General features: G+C 57.4%; 2 protein-coding genes across 3 annotated transcripts in view; one reads left to right on the top strand and one right to left on the bottom strand.

Moving 5' to 3' along the window:
• EDC3 (enhancer of mRNA decapping 3) overlaps positions 1-3895 on the top strand; it is a 39484-nt gene extending 35589 nt beyond the window's left edge. The window contains 1 exon segment of the mRNA XM_032469258.1: positions 1469-3895. Coding sequence (XP_032325149.1) covers positions 1469-1803 — 335 coding nt within the window. The 3' untranslated portion in view covers positions 1804-3895.
• Positions 3896-4368: 473 nt separating this feature from the next.
• Positions 4369-18744, bottom strand: CLK3 (CDC like kinase 3). Of its 2 annotated transcripts, none has more exons than XM_032469256.1 (13): positions 18194-18744; positions 14657-14808; positions 13780-13996; positions 11830-11926; positions 11491-11557; positions 9076-9192; positions 8262-8428; positions 6919-7013; positions 6697-6826; positions 6363-6445; positions 5774-5853; positions 5427-5517; positions 4369-4781 (listed from the first exon to the last, which is right to left on the bottom strand). In XM_032469256.1, exons 1-13 carry the CDS (start codon positions 18641-18643, stop codon positions 4605-4607), a joined length of 1923 nt encoding a protein of 640 aa, XP_032325147.1. In that variant the 5' UTR covers positions 18644-18744; the 3' UTR covers positions 4369-4604. The 2 variants fall into 2 exon arrangements, with proteins under 2 accessions (XP_032325147.1, XP_032325148.1); XM_032469257.1 differs by having other exon boundaries at positions 18241-18513.
• Between the last annotated feature and the right edge of the window lie 1490 nt (positions 18745-20234).

Raw genomic sequence — 20234 nt, 5'->3', positions numbered from 1 at the left:
GTCTGGAGTTACAAGTATGTGGGTGGTATTTAAAACCATAATGAGCCTGGACAAGGTACCTCCTAGGAAGAGGGAGTAGATAGAGATGTTGTTAGACTGAGTTCTTAGTACAGAAGTCAGGAACTTGAGAGACCAGCTAAGGAGACAGGGAAAGAGTGGTCAGTGAAAGAGAAGAAAAACCGGGGTCTGGTACCTGAAAGGCAAGTAAAGAGAGGAAGGTGTGATCAGCTGTATCAGCAAGCCATTCTAGGTTAAGTTCAAATGCAGACTGAGACTTGACTAGTGGATTTAGCAGTGTGGAAGCCCCTCATGATCCTGACAGTTTTAAGTGGAGTGGTGGGGCAGAGTTTGATTAGAGTGGGATTAAGTGAGAACAATGGAGTTTGAAGTGGAGAGAGCCAATATGGCCCAAAGAAAGGGCCTTGCCAGGGATCACATGGCAAATTGGGGCCAGACCTGGGCCAGAACCTCAGTCTTCTACCTGCAGACTCCTGTGGGCATGCAGAAGATAAGATGCCACTCCCACTCTTGAGATCCTCAGGGCCCACAGGGACACCACCCTCCTGCCCACAGGGGCCCCTTCTGAGTAAGGAAACCATGAGTCTCTAATTGAGAAATAGTGTTACTTTAGGCTGGTACCTGGGAAGGGGTTCTGGTATGTGGGCTCCCTCTCTTGAGATGTATAACATGATGCCCTTTTCCAGGCAGTTCTTCGTCTGGCTGCCCAAAAGCCTTCCCATCCCAACTGCTCCAGGAGGCAGGTCTGAGGATACTACTCTTGAGTTTGGTCTGATTTCTGCTGTTCTGAGTTTAACTTCTTAGGCTGGTCAACACATACATACTTTTTGAGATGTCTGTTCTTATACTGTCTCAGAGGCCTGGTTAGAGCAGAGAAGCCTTTATAAAGACCTGGGAGAAGTAGTCAGTTCCTTCCCCATTCTTAAGGTTTGTCTGAAGAAGGACCCATTTCCATGAGATAGTGAAAGGGGCCAGCAAGGCCAGCCTGGGGTAGAGTGAGTGAGCATGCTCTTGCCCATCAGCAAATGGCATCAGCCCATTTCTCCTGGGTCCTGGGCACAGCCTCCCCGTGAGGGCTGACTTGGCAATAGAGCCCACCTTCCCAAAGCTCATAATTTACCAGGGAGTTAGTCAGATGTGCAGCCGAGTCAATGGCCTTGAATGTCCCAAGAAGCTCTGCACACCCAGCAGGATAGTGCTTGGAGCCTAGGAGCTCCATGAAGACAGTGGTCCATTGAGCTGACATGCCCTTGGTCTTGGAACTCAGCTCAGCCAGGCCTTGGAACTTCCCAGGCCTGAGTCCCAGTCCCGCTTTGAGAAGGCTGCCCTCTGGAGGGGCACTGGAGTGGTGTCTGAACAAGACATACTTGGGGCCACCTAGATTCTAGTCCCAGCCTGGGCTGCTTTCTACTTTATAGGGGTTTTCAGATGACACTCTTTCCACCTGCAGATCTGCCCACTAGCCCCGTGGACCTGGTGATCAACTGCCTGGATTGCCCTGAGAACGCCTTCCTGCGAGATCAGCCCTGGTACAAGGCAGCTGTGGCATGGGCCAACCAGAACCGGGCACCAGTACTCAGCATAGACCCTCCTGTGCATGAAGTAGAACAGGGCATTGATGCCAAGTGGTCACTGGCTCTGGGCCTGCCTCTGCCTCTGGGGGAGCACGCGGGCCGCGTCTACTTGTGCGACATCGGCATTCCTCAGCAGGTATTCCAGGAGGTGGGCATCAACTACCACTCACCCTTTGGGTGCAAGTTTGTCATCCCACTGCACTCTGCCTAGAGGGGCTCTGGGCAGGCTGGACCCTGCAGTCCCCTGCTGCTCCTGACACTGAACTTGACAACGAACGCCTTAAGGATTTGAAGCTTCATGGACCTTGTTAAGATTTTTTCTTTTGGGTTTGTTCTATGAGAGAACAGATCATATTTAAAACTGACCTGTCACCTGCCCTTAGCCAGGGAAGGCTTTCCCACTGGGTGTGCAGGGCTGGTGGCAGGCTGAGTGTGCACCGTGGCTCCAGGCATCTCTACACCCTGCCCCCTGCGTGGCCAGGTGGGGCTTTGTTTACAGACTTAGGCAGCTCTGACTGTGTTTCAGGTTTACGGCCGCTGGGCCTGGGCGAGCACCTCAAGGGGTGGGGCAGTCCTGTCTGGAGGCCTGTGCTCACTCTGTTCCAGAGCTTGTGGCTTTGCCTCCCCTGCTTCCCCGCAGCCAGGCAGCCCTTCCTCTGATCATGTAGAACTGGCTGCGCCGTGCTGTCCACTAGAGGGCAGACTTGCGCTCTCCATTCAATGTGAGGGCTTTGAGGCCTTCCCTGAGCCCCACCACAAGTTCATTTGGGGGCTTTTGACCCTTTGTCCCGAGCTGATCCAGGTTTTATGCTGGGTTTTTTTTTTTTTTTTTTTTTCCCAAGAGTCCTTCCTCCTTTCCACTCCATTGCTCTGAGAGGCAGGGAAGGGAGGTGGAATCAGAATGGTTTTACTATATTGGGATTTTTTGTGTTTTTTTTTGTTGTCTTCAGCACAGGTAGTGTAAGGTTATGTTACGACAGAACCACAGTGCCCACCTTGCCAGCAGTGCCCCCCAACCCCATACTCTCTAGCTGGGGGCTGAGCCTTTGCCTAGTCGGGCCAGACCCTCAGGGTGCAGGTTTATTGTTCAGTATTGGGGAGGCCCCTGGGGGAGCCTGGTGCTGAGCCAGAAGAGGCTCCCTGGTGCTTCTGTCCTAGGCCACCACTCCCCCTCACCTCCTTGCGGGCACACACATAGCCCCATTTTCTTCTGCCCTTCCCCTGAAATGGTCCTCTGCAGCTGTGATCCCAGAGTAGGGCTCCACCCTGGCTTTCACAGTACCTGGGCCTTGAACCCTTTATGATTGTCCTCTCTAGATAAGTAGGCTCGGGGCCAGCTCCCTGTCTCAAGGTTGCCAAAATGAGGCTAGTTCTGGATGAGCTAGCTGGTGGGGCTCAGCCTTAGGAACACTGCTGCTTGGATCCTAAGGCAGAGCCCCAGAACGCTTGCAGGCCTGGGCCCGGGAGGCTGGTAACCGTGCCCTAGAGTTCCTGGGAGGGGCCCTTACAAAAGGCTTGTGCTTTAAAGCCTTTTTCAGGGCGCTAGGCTTCCTTCTGCTCTGTGCTCACCCAGTCTGTTAAGGGGGTGAGTGGAAGGGCTTGCCAAGAATCATGGACACAGGGTAGGCCCTGATAACATGGGTTTCAGGCTACTTACCACTTTTCTTACAGGAGCATAGCCAGGAACAGATGAGGCAGGGCAGAGAGGGCTGGTCCCTCTCTTCCTCCCATCCTCCTTCCTTCAAATGTAAAATTGTTTCCAGCAGGGGAAGAAGGCCAGTAACTGTGAATCCTGCGCTGTGTATCCTTCCTGAGCCTCTGCTCATTCTCAGGGCCAAGAAGCTCCAAAAATGGGGCCCTCTCTTTAGAGGCAGGGCCGTAATCTGAGGAGCAGTGCTGGATTACAGACATTCTGGTAAGCAACCATTTAAACAGGTTCTGGCTGCCTGTTGATGCAGTTAGGCCCCCTGATTGGGTACAGTGAAAAATGACAGTAGAAGACTGCCCGCTCCAGTAAGTCACAGTGGCCCTGGAGGTAACGGCCTTGTTGAGGGGCCACTGGGAGTTGATGCCCAAGCCTCTCCCTCTTCCCAGGTGGCACTGGAGCCTCTTCCTGCCCTCAGCCTGGGCCTTCTCCAGTGGTAGTAAAGATAAGCATGATTCCTCTATCTTTAGCTCTCCCTAGAGGCATCCTGCCCACATGTGCCCAATCCCCAAGGGGCCCCAGTTAGGTGGCCAAGACTATCACTCATGCAGCTCTTGGGGAACCAAAAACCAGCACTAAAATAAAGCTGAATGACGGAGTCCTGTGCTCTGTGGTAAATTGCTCTGTAGGCCGAGGAGAGGTGCTGCCTCGCCAGCCCTAGGAGCCTGCCTTGATTCTCTCACGCTCAACAGCCTTCAGTAAACTAGAGCTATTGGGCACGTACAGCCCAACAGCAACCAGTCCCAGCGAGTGACAAGGCCGGAAAGATAGCAAGTGCTGCCTGGCTAACTGCAGCAGGCCATTCCCCTTAGATTCCTTGGGGCTGAGAGGTGCAGGGGGCAGTGGAGGGGGAAGGGGCTGGGCGGGGCAGGGCCCGGGTGCCTTTTAGGGCTATTCAGACCTGCCGCCTCATGGGACACCCGAGCTGCTTGTCTTCATGGCTAGCCCTTCTGTGCCTGGCCCCGTCCACACTTAGCTCTCCACAAGCTGAACTGCTAAGAAAGACTTTATTAATAAGGTAGGGAAGGGAGAAGGCAAGGAGCCTGCAGACGGACACACTGGTACCAGGGATTACAAACAGTAAGAAACACTTTATTTTAACTTTACAACATATAAATAGCTTGGGTCAAATCTGTGCTTTCTGACAGCTGGGCATCAAGTCTCCTCCCCTGCAGGTTCCTGCCTTCCTTCACATTGCACTGTTCATTGGGTGGCTCTGGCCCTGGGGCCGGTGGTAGAGGTTGGAGAAAAGGGGCCTGGGCAGCCCAGTCCCACTCTCCGTCTCCTGGTGCGGTGGCCTGCACCTGTCATCTGCTTGGGTTGCGGCTGGTGTGGAAGGACCGCTCCTCGGGGGTGAGGCCAGCAAAGAAGGGGTGCAGCAGGGCCTCCGCCAGTGTGATGCGCTGGGCAGGGTCAAATTCTAACATCCTCCTCATCAGGTCAAACAGCTGCACGTGCTCCAGGGAGTCCTGGAGCATGTAACTCTGCTCAGGGACACAAGGGGCCTCAGTGTGATGGCAGGGTCATGGGAAGCCACAGCAGGTCCCCTTGTCCAGGAAGCCTTGCTACACAGTTGAGGAGGCAGTGATGCCTCCCTGGAGGACTACTTCTGCCCTCCTGGATAATGAGAAGGTCTTGTCTTTTCATGCTTGGAGTAATGTTTGCTCTCAGCTTATCAGGCTACTGAGTGTCTCACTGGTTTGGTGCCTCTGTCCCCACATATAAAGTCCTGACAGGTGGCTAGAAATCACCTCTGCAAAATTCACTTGTCCAAGCACCAAATGCAGCTGACAGAGGCTTCCTGGCCATGCCTAGGTCTTCCCTCCCCCTCAATTCAGTCCTGCCTAGTTCTTCCTAAAGTTGAGAGGAGATGAGGCAGGAAGTGGCAGGGTCTCTGACAGCTCTGGCTCTTCTGGTGTCCCCAGTTACACTCACAGCCACCCCATGTGGGGTGGGAGGGCTAAGGGCCCCTCTGGGGCGGTCTGCAAGGAGCCCCACTGCCTAGCACCCAGCAGCCACGGCTGCAGCCTCCCATAGAGCCGGAGAGCTGCCTGGCCTGTCTCTCTCTGTGTCTGCCCAGTGTCTGGGACCTCCTTGGCCTGAGCTGAGCTGGGGGGCCAGAAACTGACCTTCAGAGGCTTGCAGTTCTCCTTCACATACCGGCCGTCAGAGCTGTTCTCATCCCAAACCAGGCCCCCTTTGTAGAAATACTTCTGCTTCCTGAAAATGGAAGGATGGGAAGGGGTCAGCTCTAGGTGGGAAAGATGGCAGCTGCCTGGGGAATGGCAGCAGAGCCAGACAGGGATTCTGGGCAACAGGCTGCCACGTCACTTGGAGTGGGGCACAGGGAAGGCTGCTGTAAGCCTGGAGGAGCCATGGGCTATCCTGCAAAGGCGACCTAGTAGCTTGCTGACCCACGGCCAAGATAAGAAAGGCACCAAGGCCGGCCCTGAAGGGAGCTACCAGGGCTCCTTACCTAGTGCGGTGGATCATGTGTGATGGGATGGGCCCTAGGATCTTCTCCATCATCACCAAATGCTCTCGGTTTTCATGGGTCTGTGGAAGGTTAGGGATAGAGCAAGCAGGGGTCAGTGCCAGCCTCAGCCTCCTTGGAAAATAAGGGACAAAAAAGATGGGCAAGTGCCCTGCCTGCCCCAGGAGATGCAAATCCACCAATGGAACATCAGTCCCAGCCTTTCTGACCTGGGGGCAGCCTGGGGCCAGGGATGAGGCAGCCTGGTCTTAGGGTCAGGTGGACCCCATGACTGCACACCTCCTTTTTGCTTACATTCCTCTCTCTATCCCCAGAAGATGCCCTGCCCCAGCCCATCTCCATGCTCTCACCCATGCTGTGCCCCTTGCCTGGAAGGCTCACTCCTCCCACCCCAGCCTTCCATCCTTGATGGCTGATGGCAAGAGTCCCTGACTATCCCAACAAGGCTGATCTCTTGCTTCCCCTACGATCCTCAGGAGTCAGTCTCACAACATGCGGACGGGTCACAAAGCTGACTAGTGGGTGGTGGAAGGCCTTCCAGGGCAGTGGGACGATGTGGGAGAGGCCTTACCTGGAAGAGTGTGAAGCCCCGGTAGTACTCAAAGAGAATGCAGCCAATACTCCAGACATCACAGGGCTGTGCCCAGCCCAGCTCTGAAAGTCAAGATGGGAGAGGCTGAGATTCAGCACTGAGCTCCCAGCCTAGAGGTCACAGGGCAGCTACCACACTGGCTGGCAAGACTCTTGCCCAGAATCCAGTAGAGGCCCCTTTCTTGGAAAAGCCAAGTCAACAGCTACCATGACTCCTAACATTGGCCCCAGGTGGCAGACAGGCCCCTCACTCCCTCTGTTCGTACTCTCCCAACGACTGCCCGCTTTATCAGGGTTGGGAACTATACACTCACCAAGAATCACCTCAGGTGGGCGATAGTGACGGGTGGCCACGATAGTCGTGTGATGTTCATGGTCAAAGGTAGCACTGCCAAAGTCAGCCACTCGGATGCTGGTGTTCTTCACCGACTTCTCCTCACAGCTCTGAAGGGCAAGGAGGGCGAGCCAGGTCAGGAGTCCGTCCTGGTGGGTAGCCCACTCCTGGAGCAGGGCCTCCCTGTTTCCCCCAACAATACCTTGTGCTCATTGTAGAGGGTTTCAAACTCAGAATTCACAAACAGGATGTTCTCTGGCTTCAAGTCTGTGTGGGTCAGCTGGTTCTCGTGTAGAACTGGCGAAGCAGGAGAGGAGGGAAGCAAACACTGAGCACTTGGGCTTCCTCTCTGGCCCGCTCGCCAGCGCTGGGCCAGACCCCTCCTCCAGAGCCAGCCTGCCCGAGCCCTGAGCCCCTGAGCCCCTAACCTCAGGAGCGGGCCAAGCGTACAGGTTGGACTGCCTCTGTGCTGGCTTCCCTCTCAGGAGTTCTCTGTGCTCAGGGCCTCGGAGGGTTCTGATACTTGAGAAGAGGGGCTGAGGGAGACTTCTTTCATTTAGAAAACCTCCCTCCACCTGTATGCGGGGGACCAGACCTCCTCAGCCTGTCTCTCACCAAAGCTTCACCCTCTCCCCAGCACCGGCTACACAGTTTGGGAGGCCCAGGGCAAAATGGAAATGTAGGTCCCCTTATTCAAGTCAGTACAACTCTCAAGATGGCAGCAGCAAAGCATTAAACCGAGCACAGGGCCACCTATGAAGCACAGCCATGAAGCCAGCCCCGCCTCTCCTCAGCCCAGCCCTCAGCGGTGGTGGGAGGAGGAGTCTGGCTTTTTCTTCCAAACTCTGTCCCACTCCCACTGAGGTGGTACCCTGCCACTTGTCACTTTTCCCATCTGGCACTCAAGACCCTCACATTGGTGTGGCCCATCTCTCCTAACATAGACCCTCTCTTGACCAGAGTGAGTTTCAGCACTTGCCAGGCTCTGGGCATCACTGAGCAGCTCACCTTGCTTGGAATGCTCTCCCCTGTCCCGTCCATCTATGCAGACCCTGCAGTCTAGCTCTGAGTCTATTCACCTCCTCTCCGAGGAGCCTTTCTGACCTGTTCCAACCACTGCAGACCACACAGGCACCACCAGATAAGTTCTTAAAAGGTTGGCAGACAGATGGAAAGTGATGGTGAGACAGAGGGTGTCCGTGTGGACAGGACCTGTGGTGGACAGGACCTGTGGGTGGGGTCTACCAGGTCAGTCTTCAGCCTTGTCATCCTGTGCAGGGAGGGTAGCTGGCCTAACTCTACAGCAGCTCTTCCCGCCCCCTACCGAGTGCCTGGGGCAGAGGCCAGCTCAGGAGGTCCCTGGAGAGGACTCTCCATCCTCACAGATTCCTACCTGAAGGCTTTTCAGCCAAAGGGGTCCTGGTGTCTCGGGCCCAGCAGAACAGTTAGCAATACGCTGGAGCGAATTGGGGAGAGCGAGACCACCAGGTGACTTTGCTGCAGATACATGGATGCCCCATGCTCCTTTTGAGGGCGGAAACTTACATCTAAGGGCGTGGCAGAGCTGGTAGGCCATGTGCCGGACATGTGGTAGGGGGTAAGGCTGGAAGTTATTCTCCTTCAGGAACTCAAAGGTATTCTTGCCCAGAAGCTCAAAGGCGATGCACATGTGACCGTGGAAGTTGAACCAGTCAGACATCAGGACGCACAGGCTGGAGGTCAAGGACGGGGCGGGGCTCAGGCTCCATGCTGGGGGCTAGCTGCCCCAGCCCTCCCCCTCGGGTGAAGCCAGTCCCCATTCCCTCCCAGGCCACTGGGTCACACACCAGGAGACCAGTACACGTGAAGACAGAACTGTGGGCATAATCCCTGCATCTCAGAGAAAAAGATGGAGTAATTCCAGTACACTCCACAGAACTAGTGTTGCTTCTTTCAGCTCCCAGCTGAGCTTTCTGAGTCTGCAGGGCTCAGCACAGTGCTTGCAGAAGAGGAACTGTTCAGCGTCTGTGCCACAGGCAGTTCTCCTTTGGACAGCTCTGACTACACGAGAACCCCAAACAGCTTCAGGCTTGTATCTTGTCTAATGCCCACCACAGCCCAGTGAGGCTCCCAGTTCACAAATGCAGGGCTAGGAGGCCGCCCTCAGAACACAGAGCTGGTTGTGGTGGAGGCTGGACTGAAACCCAAAGGCTCCCTGAAGCAAGACTCATCGCCAAACTCCCTGGGCTCGGTGCAGGGAGAAGGCATGGTGCCAGCCAGGTCAAAGGGTACTGCTCAGCACCAGGGGGTTCGGGCAGTGGGGGCTGGAGTGGACACTGTCCCCCTGGAAGCTTCCCTCCCATTCCACGCCAGCACTCACAACTTGTTCTCTTTGTCCTTCTCCTTAATCTTTTTGAGCACGTTGATCTCCAGCCGGGCGGCCTCCCGGTACTTGCCCACATTGCGGATGATCTTCAGGGCAACCTGAGACTTCCCTCTGGGACGGAGGCAGGAAGCAAAGTTCCTGTGAGAAGCTGCGAGGCCCTTCCCCAACCCTCCATCCCGGCCCCGCAGCCCCAGGCAGACACTGCTCAGGACTCCAGGAACAGGGCCTGCCCCGAAGAAAGCAGACACTTGATGCCCAGCCTGCCTCGTACAACACCAGACCTCTACTGTCCTGACAGCAAGCTGCTCTTGGCACCCGTGCCAACCTTAGGCTTTTTATGATCTCAGGTTGTCGACTCCCAGCAGGGAGTGGGCAGAGGAGTGGAGGCCTTGCGTGCGACAGCGCCAGGCCCAGAGCTCACTGGGTCCTGCCCCTGGCCAGGCCATCCCACCCAGAACCCTCCTGCAGCACCTCCTAACCTTCCTGAGCACACCTACAGGTCTGGGCAAACAGCTCCCCCTTGGGTGGGGCTTCCAGGATGGCGTGAAAGCCTGGCAAGGGGTTGAGGGTGCCAGCAGTAGGTTCCTCTCACTGGGAGGCCCAGGGCTGCTCCCTTCACTACTCCTGACTCCCCGGCCCCACCTGCCTGCCCACTAGCCACAGCATTTATCAGAGACCACTGAAATGCCAGGAAGCCTTGTTCAGTGTCCAGTGAGGATTTTAATAATTCCTACTGTCTACCTTCCACCCTTATCCCCAGCCCCACCCCCGGGAGGCCACTTGCAGGATGCCGGCAGAGAAGGAAACCTGCTGAGGTTAGGCTGCCAGGTCCAATGCTGTCAGGAAGGGACAGCCAGAGCACAGGTGCCGGGGGGAGAACTGCAGTGACAAGCCCTGGCCCACAAGGGTGTGGTCTTAAGGCCTCTGGGAAGCTGGCTTCGGTGCCTGTGGAGAGGTTCCCAGGCCCCACAGCAGAGGAATCTTCTAGCAAGTACCCTGTTTTTCTTTCCCTATTCCATTTCCCCAGATTTTCAGGGCAGGAAAGGAACTTCGGAGGAAAAGCCACTACAACCGCCTCCTAGAACAGGATCCCTCAGTGGCATTCCAACCCTTGACGCGGGGAAAGCACCGCTTCCACACAGCCACTGCCAGGGCGGGATGGCCCTTCCTTCTGCTGAGCTGCATTCTGCCTCCTGACAAGAAGCCCACCAGCTGACCCCCTCTAGAACCCCTAAGGGTCCCCTCAACCCTGTGTTTACCTATTAGTGACTTCAAAGGTTCACTTCCTGCCAAGCTACTCAAAGTGGCACAGCCCAGATAAGATAATCCCCAGCTCTCAGATCTGCCACATCTCTCTCTGGTCACAGTGTAATCTACATGTCCCATGGCCACTGGTCCCAGCCCTAACCTCAGGCCACACTGGATATGAAGGGCGTTTAAATGGGAACTGTGGGCCCAGGGAGACTTCCTCAGTAATAATCACTGCCTTAAATTGGGGCCACATGGCTAACTGGACTTCTGGGTCTCACTGTCCTTTCCAAGCAGCCCCTGAACGTGGGAGCACCAAGTAGGGTGGTACCTGGCTCTGCCATTCAACAGCTGGGGGATACAAACCCTGAGCAAGTTTCTTCATCTCTAAAATAAAACGAGAGTCACATACAGGCAGCACGCGGCTCAAGTGAGACAGCGAGGACACGAGCACTTCACAGCCAAAGTACCCAACTAGCGAGAGGGCCGGGAAGGCAGGAAGGTGGTGCGCTCGCAGGAGCTGGCTTCCCAGCCTAAGGTAGAGGGGGCCAGGGTTCTGGTCTTGAGGAATGGCAAAGGGACAAAAAAGTATTTCACCATTCAGACTGGAAGGGAGCAAGGTACCCCCAGCACCACCGCAGCACACACAGGTGTACCCCCCTGCTCTCCCTGAGCACACTCAAAGGGGCCCACCGCCTAGCCACACTGGAGAAGGCAGCAGCCTGCTTGCTGAGAAAGCCCAGGCTCTTGTTTCTTTCACCTGGGACAGCCCCCCAGGCAGACCTCCGGAGGGTGGGGGCTCATGCTTGGGACAGGCTCAGTACTACTCTCAACGCCCTGCCAGGCCCAGACCCTGAAAGAGATCACAGGACACGGGTCCAGACCACGGGCGAGCCAGGGCCTTGCCCGGTTCTGATATTCACCACCACAGCCCTGAGGAAATGGGGAAACTGGGGCAGCACCAGTCACTGACCACAGTTCTTGGGAAGGGATTGCACATGCCTCAGGAACCCCAGGAATTTCTATTTCAGGGGGTCAGCAAAACCCCAACATGCACAGGTTAGAACCCTGCTTCGGTGCTACCTTTCAAAAAGGAAAAGGTTAAGCTCTGCCATCACCTTCAAGAACCTCAGGCCATCTCTTCCCAGGAAGATGGCTCACCTGGCATGGTCCAAGCACTCCACCACCTTGCCAAAGGTGCCTTCACCCAGGTTCCCCACGATCTCATCTAGGAGAGAAAAGAAACAGGGCATGAGGGTCTGGAGGACAGAGGGTCGGCAGCTCCTGCAAGTTCACAGCATTCAAATTCTCAAAAACAAAAGTTTCTCTCTCACTGCTACACTCTTAAAACAGAAGTTGCTAGTGTCTGTGTCATTCAGGCAATTACTGGTGGCCCCACTAAGGCGCCACGCGCATTAGAGGCCCCTCCGGGCAGGAGAGGTCTCGTCTAACAAGGGGGTAGAAAGTAGAGAGGTAAAGTTTTACGAAAGGTGGCTGTACATCGCTCTTGGAGCCAATCGCCGATCCGGCACACCAGGTGGCCCTCCTTGTCATCTTCCACACTCCGGCTGCTGCGCTTACTGCTCTGTTGGCTTCTCTGCATGCACCGCCCCCCGAAACGCCATCCGACCAATCGCATGGTAGGCGGTTCCGATTGACAGATTGAGGTGTCAGTCAAAGGCAGAGGTGGAGACGGTGAGGAGCCGGTGGGTTGGTTGGTTGGATTTTCCAGATCCCAGCATTTCATAAGGCACACAGCATATATAACGATAGGGATATTGCAAGGGACACGTCAAGACACAAACTGACTTCAAAAACAGAAAAGTAAAAACAGCTACAGGTATGTAAAGAAAACTCGGACATTATCTAAGAGAAGGGCGCCGCAAATGCTCAGGAAGACGATCAGCCTCTGCCGCTGAGGGGCTGGGCCGTGTGGAGAGTCACAGCCCAGACTCCCTCCTCCGCCAAGTCTCCCCCTCCCCGGCCCCCCCGTGCTAGTGCGGCCAGGGTGAAGACGCGGAGAGAACGGCGCAAGAAGACGGCTGGCCCAGCCTGGGTCCGATCACCCAGAGTGGTCAGAGGCCACTCTGGCTTCAGCTGCAGAACGCCCAGCCTGCCCCTGCCTGCCTCTGTTCACCCACGCAGCCCTGCACAGGCCCAACAGCTGCCACCTGCCCCTAGACGGCACCTGTGGCCAGAATGAACATCACCACCAGAAACGGCCTTTCGTCAGCGGCCCTTGTGCCACCAGCCTCGAGCAGGGAGGGAGCCCCGGATCCTCTGTGCCGGTTGACCTCCAGGCCTACCACCACGATGGCCCGTGCAGGCCCCAAGCCAGTTCCTGCCCTGGCCTTGGCACCTACGCTACTCACAGGCCAGGCTCCTCCCGAGCCTCATGACAACAGAGGGCACCAAAGAGAGAAGCAGCAGAGCCACATACCTGCACCACCATCCTGTGGCAGCGTGCAGAGAGGCCACCAGGCCACGCCGGGCGCCCACAGTCAACCCTCAACCCACGGCCACTCAAAGAAGTCACAGGAAAGCTGGGCAGAGAAGATGCCTGGCCCCCTCCACTACTCCTCAGGGGCCTCACAGCCGGGAGCAAGGGCAGGAGGGAAGCGGGTTGGGGAGAAGAGAAGACAGTATATACCCTCAGAGATACACAGCCGGCGTTTCTCCCCAGAGGCCTGAGCGCAGGTGGGCTCCGTCTCCGCAGAGAGCTATACGACCCTCCACGCTAAGAATGCTGCCAGGCCCTGCTCTGGGCATGTGGCCCGCAAGTGGGCAACGCCTGGAGCTGTGGGCCTTTCTGCCATTTCTTCACATGCCTCATCACACAGGCAGCTCGTCCCCCTCGCCTTCACTGCCCCTCACGTGAAGAGGCTAGGCTGAAGAGGGCCTGACTGGAGGTAAGAGGGGAGCTCCCAGTCTGAGTTGAATGACAGCCGGCCCTCCCCAGCCCATGGGTGCTCCAGCCTCTGGGCCTTTGGGGAGGGGTGTGGAGGTGAGACTGCAGAGGTGGCTGCAGTCCACACCAGTCAGAGTGCTCAGCTGTGTGTGGGGGCCGATCTGAGTGGGAAGGACCAGGCCACATGGCTCCAGACCACACACCAGCAACCTTATTAATGATTCTGAAGAAGCGTCCCTGGCCACTCGCATCACGCGGCCTGTGCCTTAAGCAGCGTGGAGACAGACAGGCCGGGGGCCAGCCAGCGCCGGAGCCAGAGCCCCTACAGTTGCCACTGCCCATGGGCCAGAAGATAAAGGAGCCAGGCCCCCTGCTCAGCCCTGCACCTGGACCAAACACACACACACACACACACACATGCACGCACACCGAACTCGGGTGCGCAGAGCTGGCGGTACTCACCCAGACCAGCCAGCCTGAGAGAAGGCTAGAAAGAGATGAGGCCTTTAAGCCCCAGCCAATACACTCTGGCCACCACTCACCGAGGAGGCGCTGCTACAAGACCTGGTGCGGCGTTTGTGGCAGTGGTGGGCGTGCTTGCGGGTCCGGTACGGCTCCCTCTCCCGTGACCGCCGACGGTGATGGGAACGGGAGGATCCATAGCAGTCCTCTCCGAAGGACGGGCTCCGCTCTTCGTATCGGTATGCGTCGCTGTCCCGGGGCTCCCGGTATCTCCTCTGGTAGGGCAGGCGGTCATGGCTGCCAAGACAGGGACAGGGACACTGGGCAGTCAGGGCCATTCCTCACACCAACCCGGTTCCTGCCACCAGGCAAGAGGCATGCGGTGGGGCCCCTGTAAAGGGCTCACAAGGGTAACCTGTTGGAGCAGAGGCACCCAGACTAGGGGCGGGGGGTGGGTGGTAATGTGAAGTCCACCCTCCGGAAGCTCGTCCCCTTCGCTGCCACAGGAGGCAGAGCACTGGGGTGTGAGCGTGGTGGAGGGCCTGGAGGACCTACCACCCCGGGGCTCTCTGTGGGCTGCGGAGACTGTAATTTCAGGCTGGGGGCTGAGAAAAGACCAGGGACAAACCTCTGGAAAGGTCTGTGGCTATGTTCCTAATCCTCAATGAGAAAGGCTCTGAGGTTAGCAGGGGAGATGCCAGCCTTTTAGAAAGCAGGGGAATGTGTCAGGAAAAGGAAGAGTCAAGGACAGAGAAAGAAGGGGCAGTAAGGATGGTATCCAACCCTGAGGCCAGGGAATGCAGGGGAAGGGACGGGAGGAGCCAGGAGAGGACGAGGCAGCGAGTGGTCTAGGCGCAGCCGGGCAGAGGAGCACCTGCAGGGGCCCAGGGCTGCCAGACTGTCTTCCTGGTCCAGACGTGGGAAGGCATCCTTTCTTCCCACCTAGTTCCCTCTCACCTTCTGGACCGAGATCGCCGGGGTGGAGGCTCCCTTCGAGACGGGTATCGCAGTCTCCCTTCGTGCTCCCGACTATAAGACCTCCTCCTCTTCCAGCGGTAGCTCAGGTACGGGTCTGGCTCAGGGGAGCGGTATCGCTTACAGTGATGCATCTAGGCCACAAGAAATAGAAAGCTCTGCTAAACACACCGCCAGTCACAGCTGGCAGCCTAAGTGCTCCTGAAGAGGCCCACTGTTCTGTTTGGGGGCAGCCCCTCCCAAGGGTTTATGAAGTGAAGAAGAACTCTGAGGTCACATTGGTCAAACAGCAGACAATGGGTAACACCCTTCTCCACCAGTGAACAAACAAACAGCTGCCTCCCCAGCACAGCATCGTTGGCCTGGTGGCCTGAGCACTCAGGGAACCAGGAGAGCCAGGACAGGTGCTGAGGCAGAATACGGAGCGGGTGTGTGTGGGGGTAAGAACCATCACAGGAGACCAAGGCCAAGGAGAAGGGGAAGCCTCCTTTGCTTAATTCCTTCCTCCCTGTCTGTGGGGTCCTATGAAGGCCTGCTGTCAAGCCAGAGGCCAGAGTCAAAAGGCTGCTGGCAGGGAGCCAACCCACAAAAGCGGGGTGAAAGTCCTTGAGTTTGAGAGGCTAGGTTGCCTGATTGAGGCCCTGAACTGGACCCCACTCCAGGGAGCAAGGACCACAAGTCAGTGTGAGGAACCACAGGCAGAAACAAGAAGGCCAGCCCTTGGGGAAAGAGGTGCAGAGGGTCCTACACACATTCCCTAGCCGACCCGAGGGTCTGGCCAGACACAGGGGTCTTTACAGCCTTGCTGGTCTATACGTTGTCTCAGCATCAGTGAAGATGTCAGGGTCCTCAGAGCATCCAAGTTTCCTGCCCGAGGCCTATTTAGCGCCCTCAGACGACCTGCCACCAGTGCCATGCTGGGCAGGGCCTCAGCTCTATCCAGCAGGACACTACTGTCTACTCTTCCAGACCCCCTGCTCCAGCACCTTCTCCTGTGCCCATCTCCGGAACAACCAGAAGGCTGGCTGTCTGGCAGGCTGTGGCTTGGGGAGGCAGGCCTCACTATCCCTACTTCAGTGGGGACTTATATCCACCCCAGGAAATTGCCAAGTCGGATCAGTCACCAGACGAGAAAGACAGCTAAGTCAGGCCAGCTCCCTGTTCCCCTCCACACCCCAAACCCTGACACTGCCTCCATGGAATGGCTGGGCCAGAGACCATGACCAGACCAACCCTTCACTTGGCCATAGCCAACCTCCAATGGTGGTCAGTCCTGGACGTGCCTGATCAAGCACATTTTGGACAAATCCACTGAGGCTGCCCCATCTCATGAGAAGGGTGTGTCTGGAGGAAAGCAGGATGGAATGGCTCTCCTTAGAGGAGTAGGGCAGGGAGGCATATTTGACAAAACCCCTAGGAGCTTCTCCATGATCCTGGTAAAGTCAATGTCCTCAATTTCCCCCCAGCAGATGTCCTCTGCTGTCTACCTGGAAGTTCAGGCCCCAGCAATCCTTGGCAATAAATACTTGTAACAGCTCCTCAAGAACTTAGACTGCTGTTCTGTTCTGGTGGTCAGCTGACTAATGTTTCATTGTCTCCCTGCAATTACGCTGGGTCAGGTGCCCGAGCTATGGAACAAAGGCAGTATCTCACATCTCACTAAGTGACACAGAAGATGCTCCACTAGCTGGGGCAAAGGCCCTGCCCATCCTCACCAGGCAAAGCACCAGAGCTGGAAGACACAGTCTAGTCAGCACCAGGCCAAAGACTCCCTCCTGCGACCTGGAAGATTCTTATGTACACACATGCTAATGTCAGTGAAAAGAGCACAGCGTCAGAGTCCGATGTCAATTTGAATCCTGGCACTGCCACTTCTAGCTGTGTGCCTTTAGGCCAGTTACTAAACAACTCTAATCTTCAGCTTCTTCTTGCAGCAAGGGGGTAGTAATCTCTTACACGGTTCTGTAAGGGGGAAATTATTTCACTCCTTTAAGTAATATGCCTAGTACCTGCCTTGAGGTCAGATGCCTAGCACAGGTCTGGGCCCACAACAGGACTGAACACAGCTTTTCATTAACATCAAAAATTAGGTTTCAGGTAACACCTCTGTGGGTGTTAAATGCCTTAAGGGCATTACGGATATTTTAGAAATCCCTTTCAAGGGACCAGGAGGGAGAGAGCTCTAGGTAGAAAACTGAACCAAATCCCACTGCTGCCACTTACTGACCTCGTGACCTTATACAAGTCACTCTAGACCTTGGTTACTATACCTGGAAAATGGAGATGACACCACCTCCCAGCCAACTTGGCAGAGAAGATGACAAGCATAAGAACTGTAAAATATCACATACAAGGCAATCATAGAGGAGATTATCTCTCCCTTAACACATTCTAGGCAGGTGGAATATTGGGAATACCAGATGCCCCTCGTTATCTTCCCAGTTAGGGCTCTAGCGCCCATTTCTCGTCAATTATCTCCGATTCTCTGAGACCCCTGCAAAAGGGTTGTTAAAAGTTAAGGGCCACAATTGTGCTCTACAAGGCTCTGCTCTACACAATGAAGAAAAAGGTAATGTGAAGGAAACCAGGCTGAGGATGCCAGCTTTTCTCGGAGCACAGGCCTATCCGTCTTCTCATCCGCTGTTCCTGGCCAGAGAACCGGGTTGACAAGAAGAGCAGCCAGCCAGGTCAGCGGCTGTCCTCCGGAATCCCAGCCACCCCAGCGCTGCATGGTTATTTTTGGCTGACGCTGCCCCACCACTGCAACCTCAAACCTGCCACCTTGCAAGCCGCCACCACCAAGAGAAACGCTCCTCCTTTTCAAGGGCATGGAGGTGGGAAGCTGGAAGGCCGCCAACTCCGCCTCGACGGGGGCCTGGCTCAGGCGATTCCCACCCCAGCTCCACACCACGACACCCGCTCCCGGAACTAAAGCACAGAGACTCCCGGACCGTGAAGCAGAATGTCAGCTTGGCCTAGCCCCTCCCCCGGGCTGGAGCGGCTCCACCATTACAACAAAATATGCGGGGGGCCTGCGGCCCTCTCTCACCCTTCCTTCCTGACGCCTCGGGTCCCAGAGATCTCAGAGCCCCGTCCCCCGTAACCGCCGCCAGTAGAAGCTAGGGAAGACCTTGGGGGAGGGAGGAGCAGGGGGAAGGCCAGCCGGAGCCGGAATCAAATTCCAAGACGCTCGGGGAGAAGTCGTCTGCGGACCAAGCCTCAAACCAGGGGAAGGGGAGGGGGGTCTGAAAGCCCCTCCAGGCTATCCCAGGTAGGACCCCGACCCTATTCCGCGGGCAGGTGCAGGGCCTCAGAGGCCTCTTAGCCTCGGACTCCGACACGCAGGATCGAGAGGTCGGGGTCTGCGATGACCGCCCCCTGGGGGAGAAGCGGCGGGTCAGGGGTGAGAGGTTGGGGCCGCGGCCTGAGATGCGCCGAGAAGAAAACCAAAGGGAGTAGGCAGAGACCGAACCGGGAGCCCGGGGACCCACACCCAGAGCGCCTGCCCCGCCGACTCACCCCACCACCGCCACCGCCACCGACGCGGGCCCGGGCCCCACACTCACCGTCTCCCAGGCTCCGGCTGCGGCTAGGCCCCACTCCCCGCTCCGAAAGCCTCTTCCGCTTCCGGCTCCGGCCTCCGCCCGTGGCGGCCCCGCCCCTCGCGTGACGCAGCCTTCGCCAGCCGGAGATCGACCCAGCTCCGCGGCTTGGCCGCTCTAGCCCGCGACTCGAAGGTTCTGGAGGACCCGCCTTCTCAGCCGGGGTCAGTGTGGCAGCCGCGGCTCCCGGAGGGCCGAGGGGATGTCTCCGGCCGCGGCCCGCCCCACCGCCGTGTCGCGACGCACGTAGGCCCCAAAGACGCGACGAAAGCTCAGTCCCCGGCTGACGGGCGCCGGGAGCCAAGAGGTGGAGCCTCGACCCTGCCCGTGATCGCCCGTCCCTTCCTGCGCGCCGGGAGGAGGGCATTGTTTCGCAGTCGCCTCAGTGAAATCTGGGCAGACCCTGAGAACCCGCCCGGCCCCGGGGCCCCGGAGGGCGCTAAAAACCGCGGAGGTCTGTGCGCCGAGGTTCGGGAGGCGGTCCCCACTCCCAGCTATGTGACAGAAGCAAATGAGACCTTCCTCTGTGTGTGTGTGGGGGGGGGGGGTCTTTAAAGCCATGGCGGCACGTTCCGGTGCGCGTGCACAGCAGTCTGGGAAGACACCGGAGAGTCCTGTCGGTGGGCCCTCTGGAGGGACGGGGTCTAGGGGAAAGGGGAGGTCTCGTTTTCTTTCAGCAGCTGTGGAGCACGGCAGTGAGCGGACCAGCACTGTTTCTTAGTTCATAAACCCCCGCCACAGAGAAGCCCTGCGGCCCGCCGCAGACAGACGCCGCTGCCATTTCTCCCCGGAGTCACTCGGCGACCCCTTTGCCCGGGCCGCGAGCGTAGGCTCACCGAAGCCCCGTCCACCTACTGTCCCGCGCTTGATCAGGGCGGGATAACGAGGCTGTTTGCTAGATGAGGAAACCGAGGTCAGGTCCTTTGGGAGACCTCACGGCTTGTAAGCTTGCACTCCCCGCCCCCGGGGTCTCGCTGGCGTCACTCAGCAACGCGAGCCGGAGCGACCTCTAATTGCCCCCACGCCACGCCAGGGCGGGAGCGGGAGGGACCCAGCATCCCTCCAGACCCCGCCCCACCTCCCGACCGCGCCGCCGGGGCGGCCAGGGTTTCCCCGGCCCCGCCCCGCCCCGCCCCGCCCCAGCAAGGGCTGGGCACGCCCCCGGCGCGAGGCGCCGCCTCCCGCCTCCCGCCTCCCGCCCCCCAGGCGCGGTAGGAGCGGAGCCGCCCCCAGAGTGGCGGCGGTCTCTCCAGTCTTTACTCTCTGACTCTCTTAACCCAGGGTCTGACGGCGTGGCTGCAGCGGGTGCTTAGTGTCCCTCAAAATCTCCTTTAGTTCCGCCACCCTCACCGGAAGTAAACAGCCGAAGCAAAGTAAAAACAGGATGCTTGCTACACTATTGCAGCCTCAGGACCGGTCCCAGTCCCCTTCCAACCAATGCACTTGTCCCCCAAAATAGAAATTCAGGAGCCGCTTCTAGTATACAGTTAGTGATCGAGAGCCCAGCTGTCCCCGCCCCTAGATCCCGCCCCTTTAGGATCCTGCCTCAAGGGTCGGAGATTCTGAGTTGCCGTTCTTGCCTGGGCTGCGGCCACATCAGCCAGGTTTCATCCAAGGGTTTCATCCAGTAAGACGAGGTGAGAGGACTCCGGTGTCTCCTCTTCCTCCTACCACTTCGTGTTGCCCGCGGTTTCCATGGCTCCTGGAAGCCAGGATGGCTTGGGTAGCTGAGGGCAGAGGAGCTCAGAGGGGCTCCTGTCCCCAGCCCTGCCCTGAGTGCTAAGCTCTGAGGAGGTAAGTCGGGCTTGTCTTCCCACCAGCCCTCCCACCACCGAGAACCCAGAAGTCCTTTCCTCCCAGTAAAGAGGCAGAGCACTCTTTTTCGGAAGTAGAACAGGAGCCATCTCCTGGCTCCCTCTCTAAAAACTGTAGTTCAGCAGCTATCCTGCCTGAAATTC

The sequence above is a fragment of the Camelus ferus genome, chromosome 27 (genome assembly GCF_009834535.1).
Source record: "Camelus ferus isolate YT-003-E chromosome 27, BCGSAC_Cfer_1.0, whole genome shotgun sequence".
NCBI classification, from domain to species: domain Eukaryota; kingdom Metazoa; phylum Chordata; class Mammalia; order Artiodactyla; family Camelidae; genus Camelus; species Camelus ferus.
Note: the sequence above shows the minus strand (reverse complement) of the source record. Positions and strands in the feature narration are given on the sequence as shown.

Excerpts from the sequence above, each read along its gene's own strand:
- CLK3 (XM_032469256.1), bottom strand. The coding sequence starts at position 18,643 with ATGCCCTCCTCCCGGCGCGCAGGAAGGGACGGGCGATCACGGGCAGGG. Across the intron at positions 14,809-18,193 it reads GTGGCGGTGGCGGTGGTGGG|ATGCATCACTGTAAGCGATA; the intron begins GTGAGTCGGCGG and ends CTTGTGGCCTAG. Across the intron at positions 5,854-6,362 it reads GGGGCTTCACACTCTTCCAG|ACCCATGAAAACCGAGAGCA; the intron begins GTAAGGCCTCTC and ends AACCTTCCACAG.